Consider the following 17,268-nt stretch of genomic DNA (forward strand, 5'->3'; position numbering starts at 1 on the left):
GCTGCTGATCCAAAGTGAATTAACTGAACTGGAAATGCACCTGGAGATTTGTTAAGACTGCAGCCCCCAAACCATGAACAGTCTTAATCTGGAGTTAGACTTAATGCTATCTAGCTTTATGTTACAATCCTGCATTGAACTAGTCACTAGAGTATGTGTGTGTGTGTAAGAAAGAGAGGGAGACAGATGCTTCTATTTCTTTTTTTTCAGTGGGGACTGGAGTGTTCTTTTAAAATTTATTTTTGGCTTAGCATGGGAAGATGTATAGTCTAATATCTCATGGATACAAGAGGTAAACTTGGCTACCCATAACACCCTTACCTTCCCAGCAAAGATTACAGTCTGCCTGATGTCTTCTGTACCTAGTGCATTTACCAAAATCTGCTATGGAGGTCTGGATAACCCTTCAGTATAGATTTTGGGAGCCTATGTTAGATACAGAAGCATGGGGAAAACAATTGGAAGTCTTATTGTAACAGCAAAAGTCCCTTCGTATTATGGTATGTGTAGTCCATTAAAATAATATTAAACAATATTAAACCAGTGGGAATGTGAAACTGGAGAAGACATTTTGCCAAGTATTTGCTAGGGGAAAATGAAATTCCCTCACATTTTGGAGATCAAATATTTTTCAAAACAGAAATTGTTTTCTGAGAATATCTTTAAAAATTCAGCACAGTTTGAATATGTTAATATAACATTCACTCCATTAACTAATTATAATAAGAAGGAAAGTTTGCAGTTACTTTATCAGGAGTAAGGGTATGGATACAGCCTTGGATGTTGTTTTTTACTCTGTGCATGAACAGTTAGAAGTTTCTGTCAAGGTGTGTATGTGGGCATGTGTGTGCTTTCAAGTTGCTTGTCAACTTATGGAGACCCCATCAATTTAGGAATACTCAGAAGTGCTTTGATAGTTTCTTCCTTTGAAATATAACCTACAGCACCTGGTATTTGTTGGCAGTCTCCCATCCAAGTACTAAGCTGGGTAACCCTGCTTAGCTTCCAAGATCAGACAGAATCTGGTACATTTAGGGTATCAAGGTAGCTTTTAACATATGCAGCTGCCGTTTTGATGCATTGTTAGTACCACACTTTAGAATGTCAAAAGTGAACTCATTGTTAGCAGGAAACCTAAATTTGCTGACTCTTGAGTTGGGCAAATCCAAATAGGAAATACATGGAGATGGAGTTTTTCTTGTTGGCATTGCTGCAGATTTTTTCACTGGTGTTTCTTTTTTAAATTTCCCAGAGGCCCAGTATTTCATTAGATAGATTAATAGTTTTGCTGTGCAGTCAGCATTTATGTGGGTTTCCAAAAAGAGCAAAAGTGGTGCTGTAATTTGCTCTTCAGCTGGGCATGTTGGAGCTTGAAGGGAAATCATCTTCTCTGTGAAGTCAGCAGTAATTATGATTTTTTTTTGTTTTGTTTTTTAAGAAAATTGAGGACTAGGAAGAAAAGAATCTAGGGTCCAAATCTGAGTTTGTTGTGTGGAAATACATTCAGAAAGAAATAATTATTATTTACATGGGTTAATTTTGAACATATAACATATTGGCGAGAGAAGACCAATTTTTCTCTCTGCCAAAACAACCCCTTCTGCCAACGTTTTGAATGTAAAGGTGCTTTTTTACTGCTTATGAATCGTTAATGCCCTGTTACTGCAACCAGTGTGAAAGTGTTTTAATATCTTTTTTGTGGGTTTTTCGGGCTCTGTGGCCATGTTCTAGAAGATTTTCTTCCTGACGTTTCGCCAGTATCTGTGGCTGGCATCTTCAGAGAATGCTTGTCTGGAAAAGGTGGGTATATACATACTGTGTGAGTCTGGGAATGCAGGAGTGATTTGCATGTGTATTGTTCTGTGCTGATGGCAGGCCACAGGCTGGGAGGCTAATGCAAAAGAGGATTAATGTCTGCTAATTGGTGATCATTATCTGCTAGGAAAGCTCCTGACTCTGAGTGATTTCCCATTTGCATTTGTGGAGTCCTTATTTTGCTATTCCTCAGGACTGGTAGCCAAATTTTGTTTACTTTAAGGGTTTCTTCTTTTCGGTTGAAATTATCCAGATGTTTCTGGATTTCAGTGGCTTCCTTGTGCATCCTGGCATGGTAGTGGTTGGCATGGTCCAGAATTTCAGTGATTTCAAACAGTATTTTATACCCAGGATGGTTTGTGGCATATTCTGCTACTGCTGATTTTTTTGGCTGGCCCAGTCAGCAGTGTCTCTTGTGTTCCTTGATTCTTGTTTGCACACTGCGTTTGGTGGTCCCTATGTAGACTCGTCCGCAGCTGCATGGTATGCGGTAAACTCCTGCGGCTTTGAGAAGGTTTCTCTGGTCCTTGGCTGAGCAAAGCATTTGCTGGATTTTCTTTGTTGGTTTGTAAACCATTTGAAGGCTGTGCTTCCTCACCACTTTGCCTATTCTGTGTGTGACTCCCTTGAGGTATGATAAAAATACTTTCCCTTTGGTGGCTGCTTGTCTTCACTTCTCTGGGTTTTTCTGGGCCTTGCGGCCCTTCTGATGTCTGAGCTGGAATATCACCATTGTATTGTTCTTGCTTAATAACATTAGAATAGCACTATTAAACTGTAAATAGCCCTCGTGTGATAATCTTTTAGATCAGTTGTAACTAAGACATTTGTCAACATGGGTAGATGAGGCATCTCCAGGAACAGTTCAAGCCTTAAATGAGCACCCCTGGCCATTGCAGGAACCTGGGCCTTAATGTTCAAGGCTGAATCCAGGAGTATACCCATACTGCGTACCTATATCTTTAGTGCGAATGTAACAACATCCAGCATAGGCTGAACTACTGTCCCAGGATCTACCAAGTGAATGACCAGGATCATTTCTATCTTATCTGGATCAAACTTCTTCTTCTTGCACTCATGCAATCCATTACTGGTGCCAGACACCAGTTTAGAACCGAAATATCTTCCTTGAAGTTTAGTGGAAATGTGAACCAGAGCTGGGTATCATCAGCATACTGGCAGGATGGAACTCCAACCCTCTTAAGCTCTCCCAGATGTTTCATGCAGATGCAGATAACATGGGGGGGGCATAGCCTGAGGGACTCCAGAGGTTAATGGCTAAAGAACAAAACAAGAATCATCCAGAATCTTGATTTAGATTTCCTGCATGGCAGGGGGTTGGACTGGATGGCCCTTGTGGTCTCTTCCAACCCTATGATTCTATGATCATCTTCTAGCTTGTCCGTCCAAGAAGAAAAGGAGCCACTGTAAAACAATGTCTCTGAATCCCATCATGGTAAGTAGGATATCATGGTTGATGGTACTGAAAGTTGATGAGTGGTGCTGCAGAACCAACAGAACCAACTAGGGCCAGCAGTGTCCCTACACATGGTGTCATCCAAGGCCAGGGGGGGGGGAGGGACTGCCCGGCAGCTGGTGGAGGTGGATAAAAAGGCTGTCTCATCCCTTCTCCTGAGAATGGAGCCTTCTACTGAGCCACTGCTATGTCAAAGCCAGGAGGGGCAGACTAGCCCTTCTCACCCTGCAAATGGACATGTATTGCCCCTCTTCTGAGGTATCACCTGGTACAGGTACACTCCCCGCACCCTCAAGTCACACTCCCTGCACCACGCCACTGAGTGACACTTCTCTTGCTCAGTTAGTTCTTCCGGGCTTTATAAATCAAATGTAGGAATGTTATTATTGCCCTCGGGCCAGCACTTCTAATTAGGATGGTCCTAGTCACTTTTCCCCTTTATAGATAATTAAGGGTGCATCTAGACTGCAGAATAAATGCAGTTTCACACTGGTTTAACTGCCATGGCTCAATGTTATGAAATTCTGGGATTTGAGATATTTAGCCTCCTCTGTCAGAGAGCTCTGGTGCCACAACAAACCCCAAAGCCTGGGATTCCACAACACTAAGCCACGGCAGTTAAAGCAGGGTCAAACTTCATTAATTCTGCAGTGTGACAGCAGGTTAACACAGTGCATAGCAATCAATTTCATGTAAACAGTTGCTGAGTGGCATGGTGTATTAGGCTCCAGTCATTCCAACTGGTATTTCCCAAATGAATTTAATTATTCAGGAACCTTGACAGGCTCTGAACTTCAAGTGATTCCTGATCATTCCTGGCTCTAGATAGAACATCTCATAAGTTTACACAGGGCCCTTCTAACATTTATCCCACTGAACTCAATAAAGCCTGAAAATATTTAATTTTTGGCTTAATAATTCTCAGTTGTGATAATTCCTTACATAGCAGTTTAGACTACTCTAAGCAGGTATATTTTCTCCAGGTTGGGTCCATCAGTCCAGAGCCTATACAAATTACTTTTTGGACTATAACTCTGAGGCCCTGTCTGCAACATGGAGGGGTATCACAGAGTATCCTGGCTCTGGGGTTGCCCAAACCTCACCCATTGCAAAGTCTTCCATTGTGACTCCAGATAGTTGACTACACATTCATCCTGTAGAGCTACCTGGTGCCCAGTGACAATCACATGGCTGGCCACCTTGTTCTGACCTCAAAATGAGCAACTGGTGGCAGCAGTAGGCACACTGGACAGCTCAGTGGGACATACATGCAGTCAGCCACCCGGCATGAGAACAGAGGAGATCCTGAGCAAACAGAGACTTTGTCTGTTCCAGGGTAAAATGGGTAAAACCCAATTCTAGTGCTAAATGGGCCAGCCTTCATCCCATCTGTTTGCACTAGAATGAGGCTTTGGGCTATGCATCATCTGGCCTCCTTACTGAGGGATCAGGGGGAGGCTGTTGTCTTTGCTCCATGCAGACAGGGCTGGCCACTGGGTGTGCTAGTCCAACAAAGTAAGTTTTCTGTGTGTCTAAGTATTACAGGAGAGAGGCAGTAGGATTGTTAAGGAGTGGGTGGCATGCCTCTTCTGCTTACCTCAGTTGTACTTGTTGATGCTTACTCCAGTTACACAGCTGTGCTGCAGATTCCTCAGTCTCTTGCATTACAGCCTTCACTTTGATTTCATTCTGCATTTTTGGTTTGATAATCAGAAAGGTTTGTTCTTATGACATAAAACACAAATGGAGTTGAACATTTATGAAAGACAGGGAAGAACTACAGAAAATGAACACAGTATTTCCTTTAAAATAAGCTTGCATCCCAACATTTTGTAAGTTTTTACTTTTAAGTTGTATTTTCTTTAGGTACCACTCATTCTCCAGTGTCCTCTACTAAGGGCCGGAATATTTCTGTCTCATTTTATTTCTAACAATAGCTTTTGTGAGGCAAGCTGGCTGAGAGTGGCTCTGTTCTGTGGCCTGCTCTGATCCATAAATAAATAAATAAATAAATAAATAAATAAAATGGGGGTGGGGGTTAAATCACCCTCAAAGTAAATTTCTGCTTCTAGAATCCTTAAGGAGAAATGGATGATTTTATCTCATTATCCCTGGAGATTATCACACTAGGGAACGTCCCATCCCTTTCTTGTCATTATCCTGTCCTTCCCGCTTGTATCCCTTTCTTCCCACTTGATCGAGGGAAGGACTTTCACATGTCATTTATGCTTATTCCGTCCGGGAAGAGCGAATGACAGCAATAGCGCCAAAGGCTTTCACATGAAGTCGTGTTGATCCTGTCAATAACCTGTCTTTAACCTGTCATTAAAGTGACATTGGCCAGCATTTTGTATTAATGAAATTTCCTGTTATCTTAATACCACTTTAATGACAGGATTGGGGCTGCCAGAGTGAAAGCCTTTTGCAGCAGTTCTCATTCACGCTGTAATCTCCCCTGTAACTTCTCTGCATGCTGTTTTCACCACCCTTCAAATAATGTTATAGGGAAGATGTATGGAGAAATGCCCACTTGCCTAGGAGGTTTAGATTGTTCCAGGTCATTCTCCCATTGTACAATAAATAACTAACAGGTAAAGGAGCAGATATTCTTGCCTCCTTGATTGTGCCTGAAAGAGCAATGACTTAGAAGTCAGGAATGTCTCCAGGCGTTGTTGTCAGGGCCTTTTAGATCAATACTGAGCCTAGAAACTAGAGGACTGAAAACAAACCAAAGCAGAGTTTGCTTCCCATATTCTCAAATGTTCTCTCAGGAGTCTTGACTGCAAAAAAAGAAAAGGAAAAAAAAAAAAAAAGGAAAAAGGAAAAAGGAAAAAGAGGATCTTTCTTGCATAATGTCAGGATGAGTCAGAGAACTGGGAATGCAAATCAGTGCTCAGTTACAGCAGCATAGTTTCACATACAGAAGCAACTGCGACCGTAACAAATTCATATAAAATTGTGTAAAAGAATTTCTGGGTTTGTTACTGAGCCAGTGTCATGAAAAACACTCTTAAACACTCTTGTTTTAAATTGCATGCACCCAGGGTGTAATTCTGTTCATGGACACAGGACTAACCAAAGTGGTATTACTTCTATGTGTTCATCTGTTGTTTTGTGTGGGTTTTTCATGCTATGTGGCCATGTTCTAGAAGAGTTTATTCCTGACATTTTGCTGGTATCTGTGGCTGGCATCTTCAGAGAATGCTGGCGCATAGCATTCCATGCCAACATTCTCTGTACCATGCCAGCATTCTCTGAAGATGCCAGACACAGATGCTGGCGAAACATCAGGAATAAACTCTTGTAGAACATCGCCCAAAAAATCCACAAAAACTATGGATGCCAGCCGTGAAAGCCTTCAACTTCACGTTGTGCATCTATTGTTCGTTGGAACACACAGAATGACAAACAATCTCACAAGAAATGACTTTGACTCATGCAGCAGGATATCTCCCTTTCCCTCTCTGCACTGTCTTTATGTACCTTATATATACTTTTGTACCCCAGCCCTCCAGAACAAATCCTGGAGGGCAAGTGGGCAAGGAGCTGTGGGGAGGAGAGTGGGAAATCTGTTTAGTCAGTGGAGCCTATTTTATCCCAGTTTTTATTAGAGTTCACCCACAGCAATGACATCCCGTTTCAGAATAAGAGAGCTCTGGCAGAGAAGGAGTTTTCTTTCTCTGTTTTCCCCAAAGATACTTTTTTATAAGATTGTACTGGAGAACTGAAGAATGTTCTCTGCGAGAGAATAGGGGCCATGAGCTCGCCTCCTCCTCTTTTCCACTCCTCATTTGTACAGCAGTTTTTAGTGAACCGTGATTCAGTTATCTTGGTCCAATGCCAATGGGAAGGTCCTGAGCAAGCGAATGCGAATGCGAATTTTCAAATGTCAGCTTCGTTACCAAGTACAAGCACCAGGTGCTGTCACAATCTCTGAAAGACGCACTTACACCTCTTATTTTCCTCTGCATCCCAGCAATGTTGATATTTCATTTACTCAAAGAGGTTCCTTTGGCAGGAAGTCAGAATCCAAGACAAACCCAAATAAGTCCAAACAAATGAGTGCCCAGCCTGTTTTTTATTATTATTATTATTCACTGTGTTAAGATAGTTTCATATTGCTATTAGCTGGCCTTTCCTGCCACCTAGTGGTTGTACACGGGCTTCTTTGCATTAAGTAACAAGCATATCAGTAATAATAAATCTGATGTTTCTCGGTCTCTGGGTGTTCTTGAAGGGTGACCAGATATCCTAACCGAAAAGAGGGACAAAGCGCCACAAAATGTAGGACATCAAAAAATGTAGAGCATTCCAAAATAAAAACTAAAAAACTCATATAAATGTAAATTCATGCTTCTTAGTCATGCTCAACATGGAGGACAATTTGAAATTCCTCCTTGACAGAAGGATGAAGTGGAGGACAGTTCCTGGAAAAGGAGGACATCTTATCACCCTGTATTCTCAGGACCAATGTATAAATGCCTGATGCAACTGGAATTGCTTTGATTCATTTTCAGAAGGTCTGTCACTGAGAACAGAATGGTTCTGCACCAGTGTGCCTTTTATGACATGCCTCTGAGCATGGGTAAAGTGCTTTTACCTGGGCTGATGTAATCACAGTTATGGATGAAGGAATGAAAGGCACGGACAAAAGAATTCTGGCCAGACCGTTAGGATTTGGTTCAGATGACAGCTTTGTATGAAACGTAGTTTACTTTCATGTTATTTAATTCGGAAGCCTCTGTTTCTTCCTAGAGATAACACAATGAGCAATTTATAGTCCGTATGTCAAACTTTGGTTGTGTTGTGAGCTTGGGGAGAAAGAGGCTGTGTACTTATATTCAACACTGTATTATCTTACGTATGTGAGGGAGAAATGGATAGAAAGCTATCTGGGATGGATTTCAGACTATTCCTGACAGATCATATATGGTCTAGCCATTGATGTTGATGTAACTTCATGTTACTTCATGCTGACATCATTACTTTTGGGGATTGTATATGGGGAATTAAAGTTACTTTGTCATCACACCTTTAGGCATCTAACACCAAACAATCTGGCTAGAAGACCAGTTTCTATTACACTGCGGATCACTAATAGTTAATAAACCATCTGTTTAATTTCTTCTTACTTCAACATTGGCAGACTGACTTTACTTGAGTTTAGCCTACAAAGTTTAAATCCTCCAATATACTCACAGCTAATGCCTTTGTTACTGTGTTCACATCTGTTTTGCATTATAACAGATAAGCCAGCTGAAAATATTGCTGGCATCTTGAACTTTCTGTGTGTATTTGTGCAGTATATGTATGTGTGTGTATGTGTATTTGTGCAGTATGTGTGTGGGAGAATAGACCTACATATACTGAAATGTTTATACACACACAATCTGAGTACAGAGTATATGAATGTGTACACACATGTGTATCTGTGAGTGTGTGTATACACAAACCTATGCACGTAGACATCAGACGGACAGACAGAAACTTTAGTGCATTGTGTATGAGTGTGTATGAAAATTTTCTTGTGTTGCTTGGATTGAAGCAAAATGATAGAGAACATCAGTTTTCTGAGGAAAAGATGACTTTGCTGATTGTTCCAGAAGATGCATGAAAATGTTTGGGATGTCAGCCTAAGTGAAAACATAGCATTTTGTCATAAAAAGTTTATAAAAGTACATTCTAGATCTGAATATAGAAATCTACCATGTTCATTTGGAGGTATCCAAAGAGGTAGACAGATCAAAAGCCCATCTATAGCCTCCATTTTTGCAACATTATGTATCATACCAATTTTGGTGATTCTGTGTTTGCACATGTGGATTTGTATTAGCATAACAGACAAACAAATGGATTTGTATTAGCATAACAGACAACCAAATGGACAAATGCTTTACATGTGTGTGTGTACATGTACATTCAACTGTCTCAAATTGACAGGGACAGTCCAAATTAATTCTTGTTGTCAGAGGCTGCTATTAAAATGTTTCCCTCTCCTCCTCTCACTTTTCCCCTATGTCCTCAGCTTACTTCAGTTGCCCTAAATTAAGTTCAAAGCATGCAAATAGTTAACTCAGGAGGGGAGAGAGGAGAGCAGGGAGCAGAATCTCATCCTTCCTGAGGGTCAGGGAAAAACAAAACTGCTGCAGTCTTGCCTAGGACTTTATCACATGGTCAAAAGTGACGTTGAGCATAGCAGAATGCTTCTGTCACTATTATGCAATTGCGTGAAGATTATCAGATGACATCGTGTGATGTTGCCATAATGCTGTCATTTTCCAATGAATAAAGAGTAATTCTAGCACCACTTTTCATTCATGGGACTTTCCCGTGAATGAAAAGTGGTGCTAGAATTACTCTTTATTCATAGGCTAATGATGGAATTATGGCGATGTCGCACAACGTCATCTAATAATCTTTACGCAATTGCATGATAGTGACGGAAGCAACCCACTATGCTCTGCCATTTTTGGCTGTGTGAAAAAGTCCCTAGCTTGCTTGTTCTTCCTTGGTAATAACTATTGCCATCTTGACTATACTCCATTGTTGCTTGGCCATGCCCATCCCAGTTTATAATCTGTGAAATGTCCGAGAGTATGATGGACACACCCGTGTACAAACACAAAAATCCATATATACAAATGGCTCAGTCTATAGAACAATAGATGTGCTCATGGGCTCCTTCAAATATTACTATTCTGTGGGCAGAGGTTGGGAATAGTTCTGATGTTTTGGTGTATGTTCTGCCATGGTCCTCTGTTTGAAAAAAAAAATGGCTGAACAAAAAAACTATGCAGTTAACTCAGCCTAAGGGCTGAGATCCAAGTTGGATCTCAAGAGGAGCATCTTTTTTTGTCTTGCCAATGGAACTTTTTTCTTCATTTTCTGGAGAAACTACAGGGCCAGGAGGATGGAGAGAGTTGAGAGGGAATTTCTCTCTAGTACCACTTGAACTGAGAACAGCCACAAATCTAGCAAAATGCAGGCTTGTGACTATCATTGTCATAACGTTTTTTCTCCAGATTTTTTAACACCTTTGTGTGATGAAGAAGCCAGTGGAGCTTGGAAAGCTTGCAACATGTATTTTGTACACTTTGGTTGACCACAAAAAGATATCATTGTTTCGTGGATTTCCAGGGTTGTCAAGGTTGTGAAAAAGCACCCTGTAAATTCTCATCCAAGAAGATGGAACTTTTCATTGTGCTTTTATGCTGATGTATGGGACTGGACAGTGAACATATTTGTTTCATTGTCAGCATATTTTGTTGAACAAAGCCCCATTCAGGCCTTTTCTCAGGCTTGCTATGAAACATGCAACTGAGGTTCTTGGGTTTTGCATTCCCTCACTTGAAAGAGTCAGGAATGTGCATGAAAACAGCCCTGTAACTCAGCCCAATCTGGTCTCTTTATCTCCCTCCCATGGAATATATTGTACGCGGGCTCATTATAAGTGGCTTTCAGCTTATGCTGAAGCCGCCCGGCAAAAGGGAGAATGGTGTGCGCACACGGCCACACACCAAGCACAAGCCCCTTATATCCAATGGGGCTTGAGCTTTTTGCCTTACCGGTGTGTGTGTGTGTTCCGGAACGGATCCCCCGCATAAGGCAAGGGCCCACTGTATATTCCACAAGTTGAGAAAACAATTTGTTACATCCATTAGAGCAGGTATGAACTCTTCTGTTTTGTACATGAGCACCTCTCCCATGCAGCTTTTTGAGGGCTCGTTGATGCTTCTCCCTTCCATTGCTTCTTTGCTGAAAAGGTGGCTCAGGAACCAGAAGACTCCCATTATGTTTTTCTCCAGCTGTTTTGCAGACAGTAACATTATAGCCACCTCAGGCCATTAGCTGGTTCTTATCTGCAGTCCAGGCTCCAAACTGTGGTGTTACTGTATGGATTCCTGAGACACTTTTGTCAACCTCCTGGAATGGTTTTTATCAATCTCATACATGATGGAGTTTCATTTTGCCACAAACTTTGTCATGTGTTGTCATTCAGATCCATTTAGGCTGTCTTCTGCTCTTATCTTCCTTCTAGAACTAGATGCTGAAGATGTTCCTTGCACTCAGAATGGCCAGGTGTACCTGAACAGGGATATATGGAAACCTGCACCTTGTCAAATATGTGTCTGTGACAACGGAGCCATTCTTTGTGATGAGATCCAGTGTCTTGATGTGTTGGAATGTGAAAACCCACAGCCTCCTCCAGGAGAGTGTTGCCCTGTGTGTCCGAACACGGCCCGGAATGGTTTCGAAGGAGCTATTGGTAAGTGTATTTTACAATGAGTAGTCAAGCAGGCTTTTGTTGAATAAAGACATCTGTAAGAGTCTCTCTTGCGGTTACACCTTTCTCTAAATGAAGTATTGTATAAGAGAGGAATGTTTTTGAATCCCTACTCCCAACACCTACAATGTGATTAGGGAACCAGCTGTACAATTCACAATTCATACCCCTTTTCTCTCCAAAAGCTAAGTAGGGAGAAGGAGAGGAAATTGAGCCAATATAGGGCTGAGCGAATCTGTCTCTTTCTAGTCTATATCTGTTTCACATGGATTTGTCCATCTGTTTCATGGTCTAAATGAATCTGTGAACATCGTAAGAAGTCATCAGATGAAAGACTGGCATTTAAGTACAGTGCACCCCTGGTATCTGTTAGGTTTGGTTCGAGGAGCCCCTGTGATGCTCAAGTCGTATTAAATACAATGGCATAGTGAAATAATGACCCTCAAATAAAATGGCAAAAACAAGGTTTGCTTTTGGAATTTAAATCATTTTTGAATATTTTCAAGCCATGGATGGTTGAATCTGTGGATAAAAAAAATCTGTGGATACAGAGAACCAACTGTGTGTCTTAACCTGTGTTATAAAATATATTTTGCAGGGCAGGGGGTGCCGCAAAATAAGAAACACAGAGAGACATTATATAGAAGAAAAGGCCAAAACTTTATTAAATACCTTACAACTGACACATGGGGTTGGCCTGAGGCATGAGTCAGGATCTGGCATCGACCAACCCGACTGCTGATTGATGATCCCCATTGCTGGGTCATGGCAGGGCCCAGGGATGACAGAGGGGCTCTGGGCATCCACAGCTCCTGCCCCTTGTCACCAAGGGATGCTGATAAGGGGTTTGCCCCTCCATTGGCACCTCCTTCTCATTTCAGCACCTCCATGTTTCTTTGGGACTCCCAATTACCAGTGCTCTGAAGCACTGATAGCCATGCCCACCAGATCTCAACCCATGCTGCCATCCCCAGAAAGTTGTGACAGCAATACCCAGTGTCACCACATGACCCAACCAGGGTGGGAGGGTGGGGAGATCCAAGCCAGAATGGTGACTCCAGCTGGCCACTTAAATAGGCCAAACAACTAATCACCTCAGCCAGCGGTTCTGTCCCTTCTGGTGTCTGGGCCAATCTCAGCCCAATTCCCGTTCCTGGGGCATGCTGGCAACTGTAGTACCCCCTGGAGCTGGACGTCCCACCTCCCCCACCTAGCCCAGCCGATCAGGGCTGTTTTATGGGTCCCGGCACAGCTTGGGAAGGCGAGTCGCCAGAGCCAGCTGTTGACCAAGCCATGGTGGCACACCAGGCTTTCTGGCGCCCTGCAAACTGGTTGGCTTGGTGAGTTGGGCAGCTGAGCTTCTCCCCAAATTACCATTTCTAATTGTATTTTTCTCACCATATCCATTTTAAAACTCATTTTGATTAGGAGTGAGTGGATTGCCCTATTTCTAGTCTTATTCAGTTTTGCCTATCTGCAGTCCTCAGTCAGTTCTATCCAATTTTATAGGACTGCACTGTAGTCCAAGGATAATAAAAAGGCATTCACTGCTAATCCATGCAGTCCCTCACTGAGAGGGGATATTCCCATTTTCCTTTCAGAATGTGCAGTCCAGACACATTTAATCAACATTGGGAAGACTTGCTGAAGAGGATTTACTCCAGTGTAGTCATTATACAAAGATTTTGACCATGGAGAAGGATAGTGCTGGATAAATGCAATTCAGTTCCATTTCCATTTAATTATAGGTAGCTGGAGAACTGCAGCACAATGTATTTTTTAAACTAATTTCCCCTACATTCAGTCATGGAAAAGAATGGTGAGCAATAGATCTGTCAGACAGAATTGAACACTGCTTTCCTCTAAAATTCAAACCAGAGCTTGGCAAAGTTTCTTTTGGGGATGAGAACTCCTAAAATCTTTCAGCTACCATGATCAGTGACTTCACTGGTTGGGAGAGTCTAGGAAATGTCTTCTCCCTCAAAGTAATCTTTCTAGCACTCTGATTCAAACCCACAATGTGGGTGGTTTTGTTTTGTTTTGAAGAGGAAGATTTGTTCCACTTAAAAGATAATTTTGGTAATGTATTTCCTCAGAGAAATATAAACTGGAATTATGACTGATTGTAGAAGAAGGAACCTCTAGTGAACCTCTTAATACTGGAAGCAAGCTAGGCCATACTTCATAGTACAATCCTGTACACTTCTGCATGAAAGTAGATCCCATTGAGGTAACTGGGATTTACTCTCAAGTCAGTCTGTGTTGGATGACAGCCTTAAGCATGGTCCTTTTGCTGGTTTTCACCTATTGATGTGCAGAGCAACTTCACTGGAGAGTAATGTGACATCTGAATTAATTTGCCATTTAGATTAGTGTTGATGCCTTTGGAATATGAATAAAGGCTATAGCATTTATTGCTGTATAATTAAGCAATAAGACCAGACATGGCATGCTTTGGGGAGCAGTTGGTGCATGTCTGGAGTGTGTTTAAGTCAAAGGCTGAGTATTTTAGTTGCCCACACAAGAGGAAAGATGATTATGTGGAAGCTGTAAAATGCCTGAATGCTCTTACACATATTAATATGCATTCTATATATTAGGTATGATTTTACACCTGGACAATAGCTAAAACTCATGCATACCTTAGAAGTGCTGGGTGAAAATATTTAACCAGTCAGCAGTTTGTGAAGTCAGATAACATGATGGCAGAAAAAAAGTGCTTTGGAAGTATTTATTTAATGATTCGTGCTTGCAAGCAGACTTTTGATTGCATGTAAAAATCCTTTAGATGTGAATATGTAAAGGCAAAAATATCAAAGTCAAATAGCAGCTTTAAAGATCAATAATAGCAGTGAACCCCTGCACATTCCTACTGACAAGTAAGTCCCATGTTGGCTGCATCAGCACTGCCGAAATAATCCACTTTGACACTCCTATAACTGTGATAGGTACCCCAAGTCCAGGGACAGAATTTTGTCAACCAGTCCTGGACGGGGTCACACTTCCCTTAAAGGACAAAGTTCACAGTTTGGGAGTACTCCTGGACCCATCTTTACAGTTATCATCCCATGTGGATATGAGTGCATGGTACCAACTTCGGTTAATACGCCAACTGCGCCCCTACCTGGACCGAAGCAGTGGTACATGCACTGGTAATCTCTCGTTTGGATTTCTGTAATGCACTCTACATGGGGCTACCTATGTATGAAGTTTGGAAGCTTCAAATGGTGCAAAATGCAGCAGCCAGATTGGTCACTTGAACATCTAGATCAGACCACATAACATCAGTATTAAAATCTCTTCACTGGCTACTGATTAGCTTCCAGGCGCAGTACAAAGTGTTGTTCATTACCTTTAAAGCCCTACATGGCTTGGGCCCGAGTTACTTGAGGGAACGTGTCTCCCTACACAATCCACCCCACACTCTCAGAACAACCGGGAAGAACTTATTAGAGTATGTAAGTTAACAACAACTTCCCACAGGGCATTTACTACCATAGCTCCTAAATTATGGAATGGCTTGCCGGCGGAGATCCATCTCATTACCACCTTAGATGTCTTTAAGAAAGCACTTAAGATGGATCTCTTCAGGCAGGCCTATACACCCAATCTGCTATAAGAGAGTTAGAAATATCCCATCTGTGTTTATAAAGATATATATTTTAAATGATGATTTAGTCTATGCATTGTATTGATAGCGGTTTTACTGTTTTATTAAGTGTATTTTATATGAAATTGTAGTTTTTATCTTGTAATGTTGTTTCTGTTGTTGTAATCCCACCTCAATCTGCAAGGAGAGGTAGGAAATATAAATAAAAATATTATTATTATTGTTGTTGTTGTAGGTTATAGAATTCTGAGAATTGTAGTTGTGTGAGACATTTAGCCTTCTGTTTCAGGGAGCTCTGATGTCACAACAAATTACATTTCCCAGAATCCCGTAACATTGAACCATGGCAGTTAAAGTGTTGTCAAACTGCTTTATTTCTGCGGTGTGAATACAACCTCAATCCACCTTGTCCTGAATAAGTGGAATATGGTGGGGAATGCCTCTGAGTAAAAATATGAGTAGTCTATACCTTGTGTGAATAACTGAGGAAAACAGTTCAAGTGGTAACATTTTGCATTTTGGGGCTAGGAAGTATTTTGCTATTAACAGCCAAATCTTGCAAATCAACAAAGAGATACAGGAAACAACTGAATATACCATCTCAGTGACCAGGCTGAGTCCTTTCCTAGCTCTCCTTCTGCTTCATGCCACCTTGGCATTATCTTCATATAATCATATTGGCCATACATCTACTGTTAGTTCCAACTATAATAGCACTGGTGTATCAATGGGCTTTACCTGTGTATTGATTCAATATTCAACAATTGTTTCAATGGACTAACAGACAGGATTTAGGCCATATTCTGTCTCTTCTCCACTTATATTTGATGTCGGAGACGCCACATCAATCCAGATTGCTTTCAACTAAGGTGTCCTGCTCTGGAACTGATTTGGCCCAACCTGATTCAGTACAGAGCTGGTAGAAATTATTGCAAATTGGTCTGATTTACTCCAGGATTCAAAATTCATTCAGGAATTTGTGTTTCAACACTTGTACTGCCCAAATGGAAATGACTGTGTGTATAAATGCTGGGAAATGAGCTGTATTAATTTATTTTGTTTTATTTTCCCCTTTCCAGGTAGAGGTCGAAAGGTAAGCTTTACTATTTTATTTACTTTTCTCTATTAAATCTTACATATAAATCTCCATCCTTCATTGCAGGTCGCTATGAAGCATCACGATGCTTCTTTCAATAAACCTTAAGGAACTGTTAATATCTTCCCCCCACAAATTCATTAACATATGCAAATAACATAAATCATTACAGCACCTTTCAGCTTCAGGTAGATAATAGAAGCCTTTTGGGAAGACAAGAAAATGTCTTTTTCTTTTAAAGAAAAAAGACAAACCCAACCTTGTGATTAACACAGATGCATATGATGTGCTATTTGAATAGTCGTACAGGGTCAGGGTCCCTTAGGAGTTCTGTTCCTTGTGTAGTTTGTAAGTACACCATGAAGGCTTACTGGAGGGGCAGAAGTCTGTACAGATGCTTGGACCTTAAGGGAAGCTAACAATAAAATAATTAAAATAATAAAATGAATCATGAAACAAAACTGTAGAAATGAGCAGAGGAAAGGGGCAGAATGACAGAGCGTAATAAACAAGTTTGCTTGATGTTTTAAAAAGCCTTAGGGAAAAACCAAATCTTCCAGTGCTTGAAGAAAATATGTGTAAAGGTGTGATGAACTTCTTTGTGGAGTGTAGGAATGCAATGAACATGTGCTTATGCTTGACAAGAACTATTGTCAACAACACTGAGACAAGGTTTTTTTTTGTGCCAAAGTCAAATGCTCAGCGCTTTCTTCCAGCATTCTTTTTTTGTTTTGATTTTTTTAAAGGTGCAAATACAGTGGGGATTTGTTAAGTCAAAACATTGTTGTATTGTGCAAAGAACAATGTTTTTGTGTGAAAAAATTGTGAAATTTTCTCAAAGAGTCCCAAAAGGATTGGTGTGATTACCGAAGAGCATTAGAGGAATAAGGTGGTGCAAGTAAGACTGTTCTATGTCAGTGTTTCTTTGGTGCAAAGAAACTGATGATTTTTTAAAAAATAAAATAAAAATGGAGGGAATAACAGGA

The 17,268-nt window shown here is 41.0% G+C and overlaps 1 protein-coding gene across 1 annotated transcript in view; it reads left to right on the forward strand.

Moving 5' to 3' along the window:
* Window positions 1-17,268, forward strand: part of COL5A2 (collagen type V alpha 2 chain) — a 179,064-nt gene that overhangs the window by 67,579 nt on the left and 94,217 nt on the right. The window contains exons 2-3 of the mRNA XM_042458322.1: window positions 11,331-11,558; window positions 16,266-16,279. Coding sequence (XP_042314256.1) covers window positions 11,331-11,558; window positions 16,266-16,279 — 242 coding nt within the window. The remainder of the gene's footprint in view (window positions 1-11,330; window positions 11,559-16,265; window positions 16,280-17,268) is intronic.

This window comes from Sceloporus undulatus, chromosome 1 (genome assembly GCF_019175285.1).
Source record: "Sceloporus undulatus isolate JIND9_A2432 ecotype Alabama chromosome 1, SceUnd_v1.1, whole genome shotgun sequence".
In the NCBI taxonomy this organism is placed as follows: Eukaryota; Metazoa; Chordata; class Lepidosauria; order Squamata; family Phrynosomatidae; genus Sceloporus; species Sceloporus undulatus.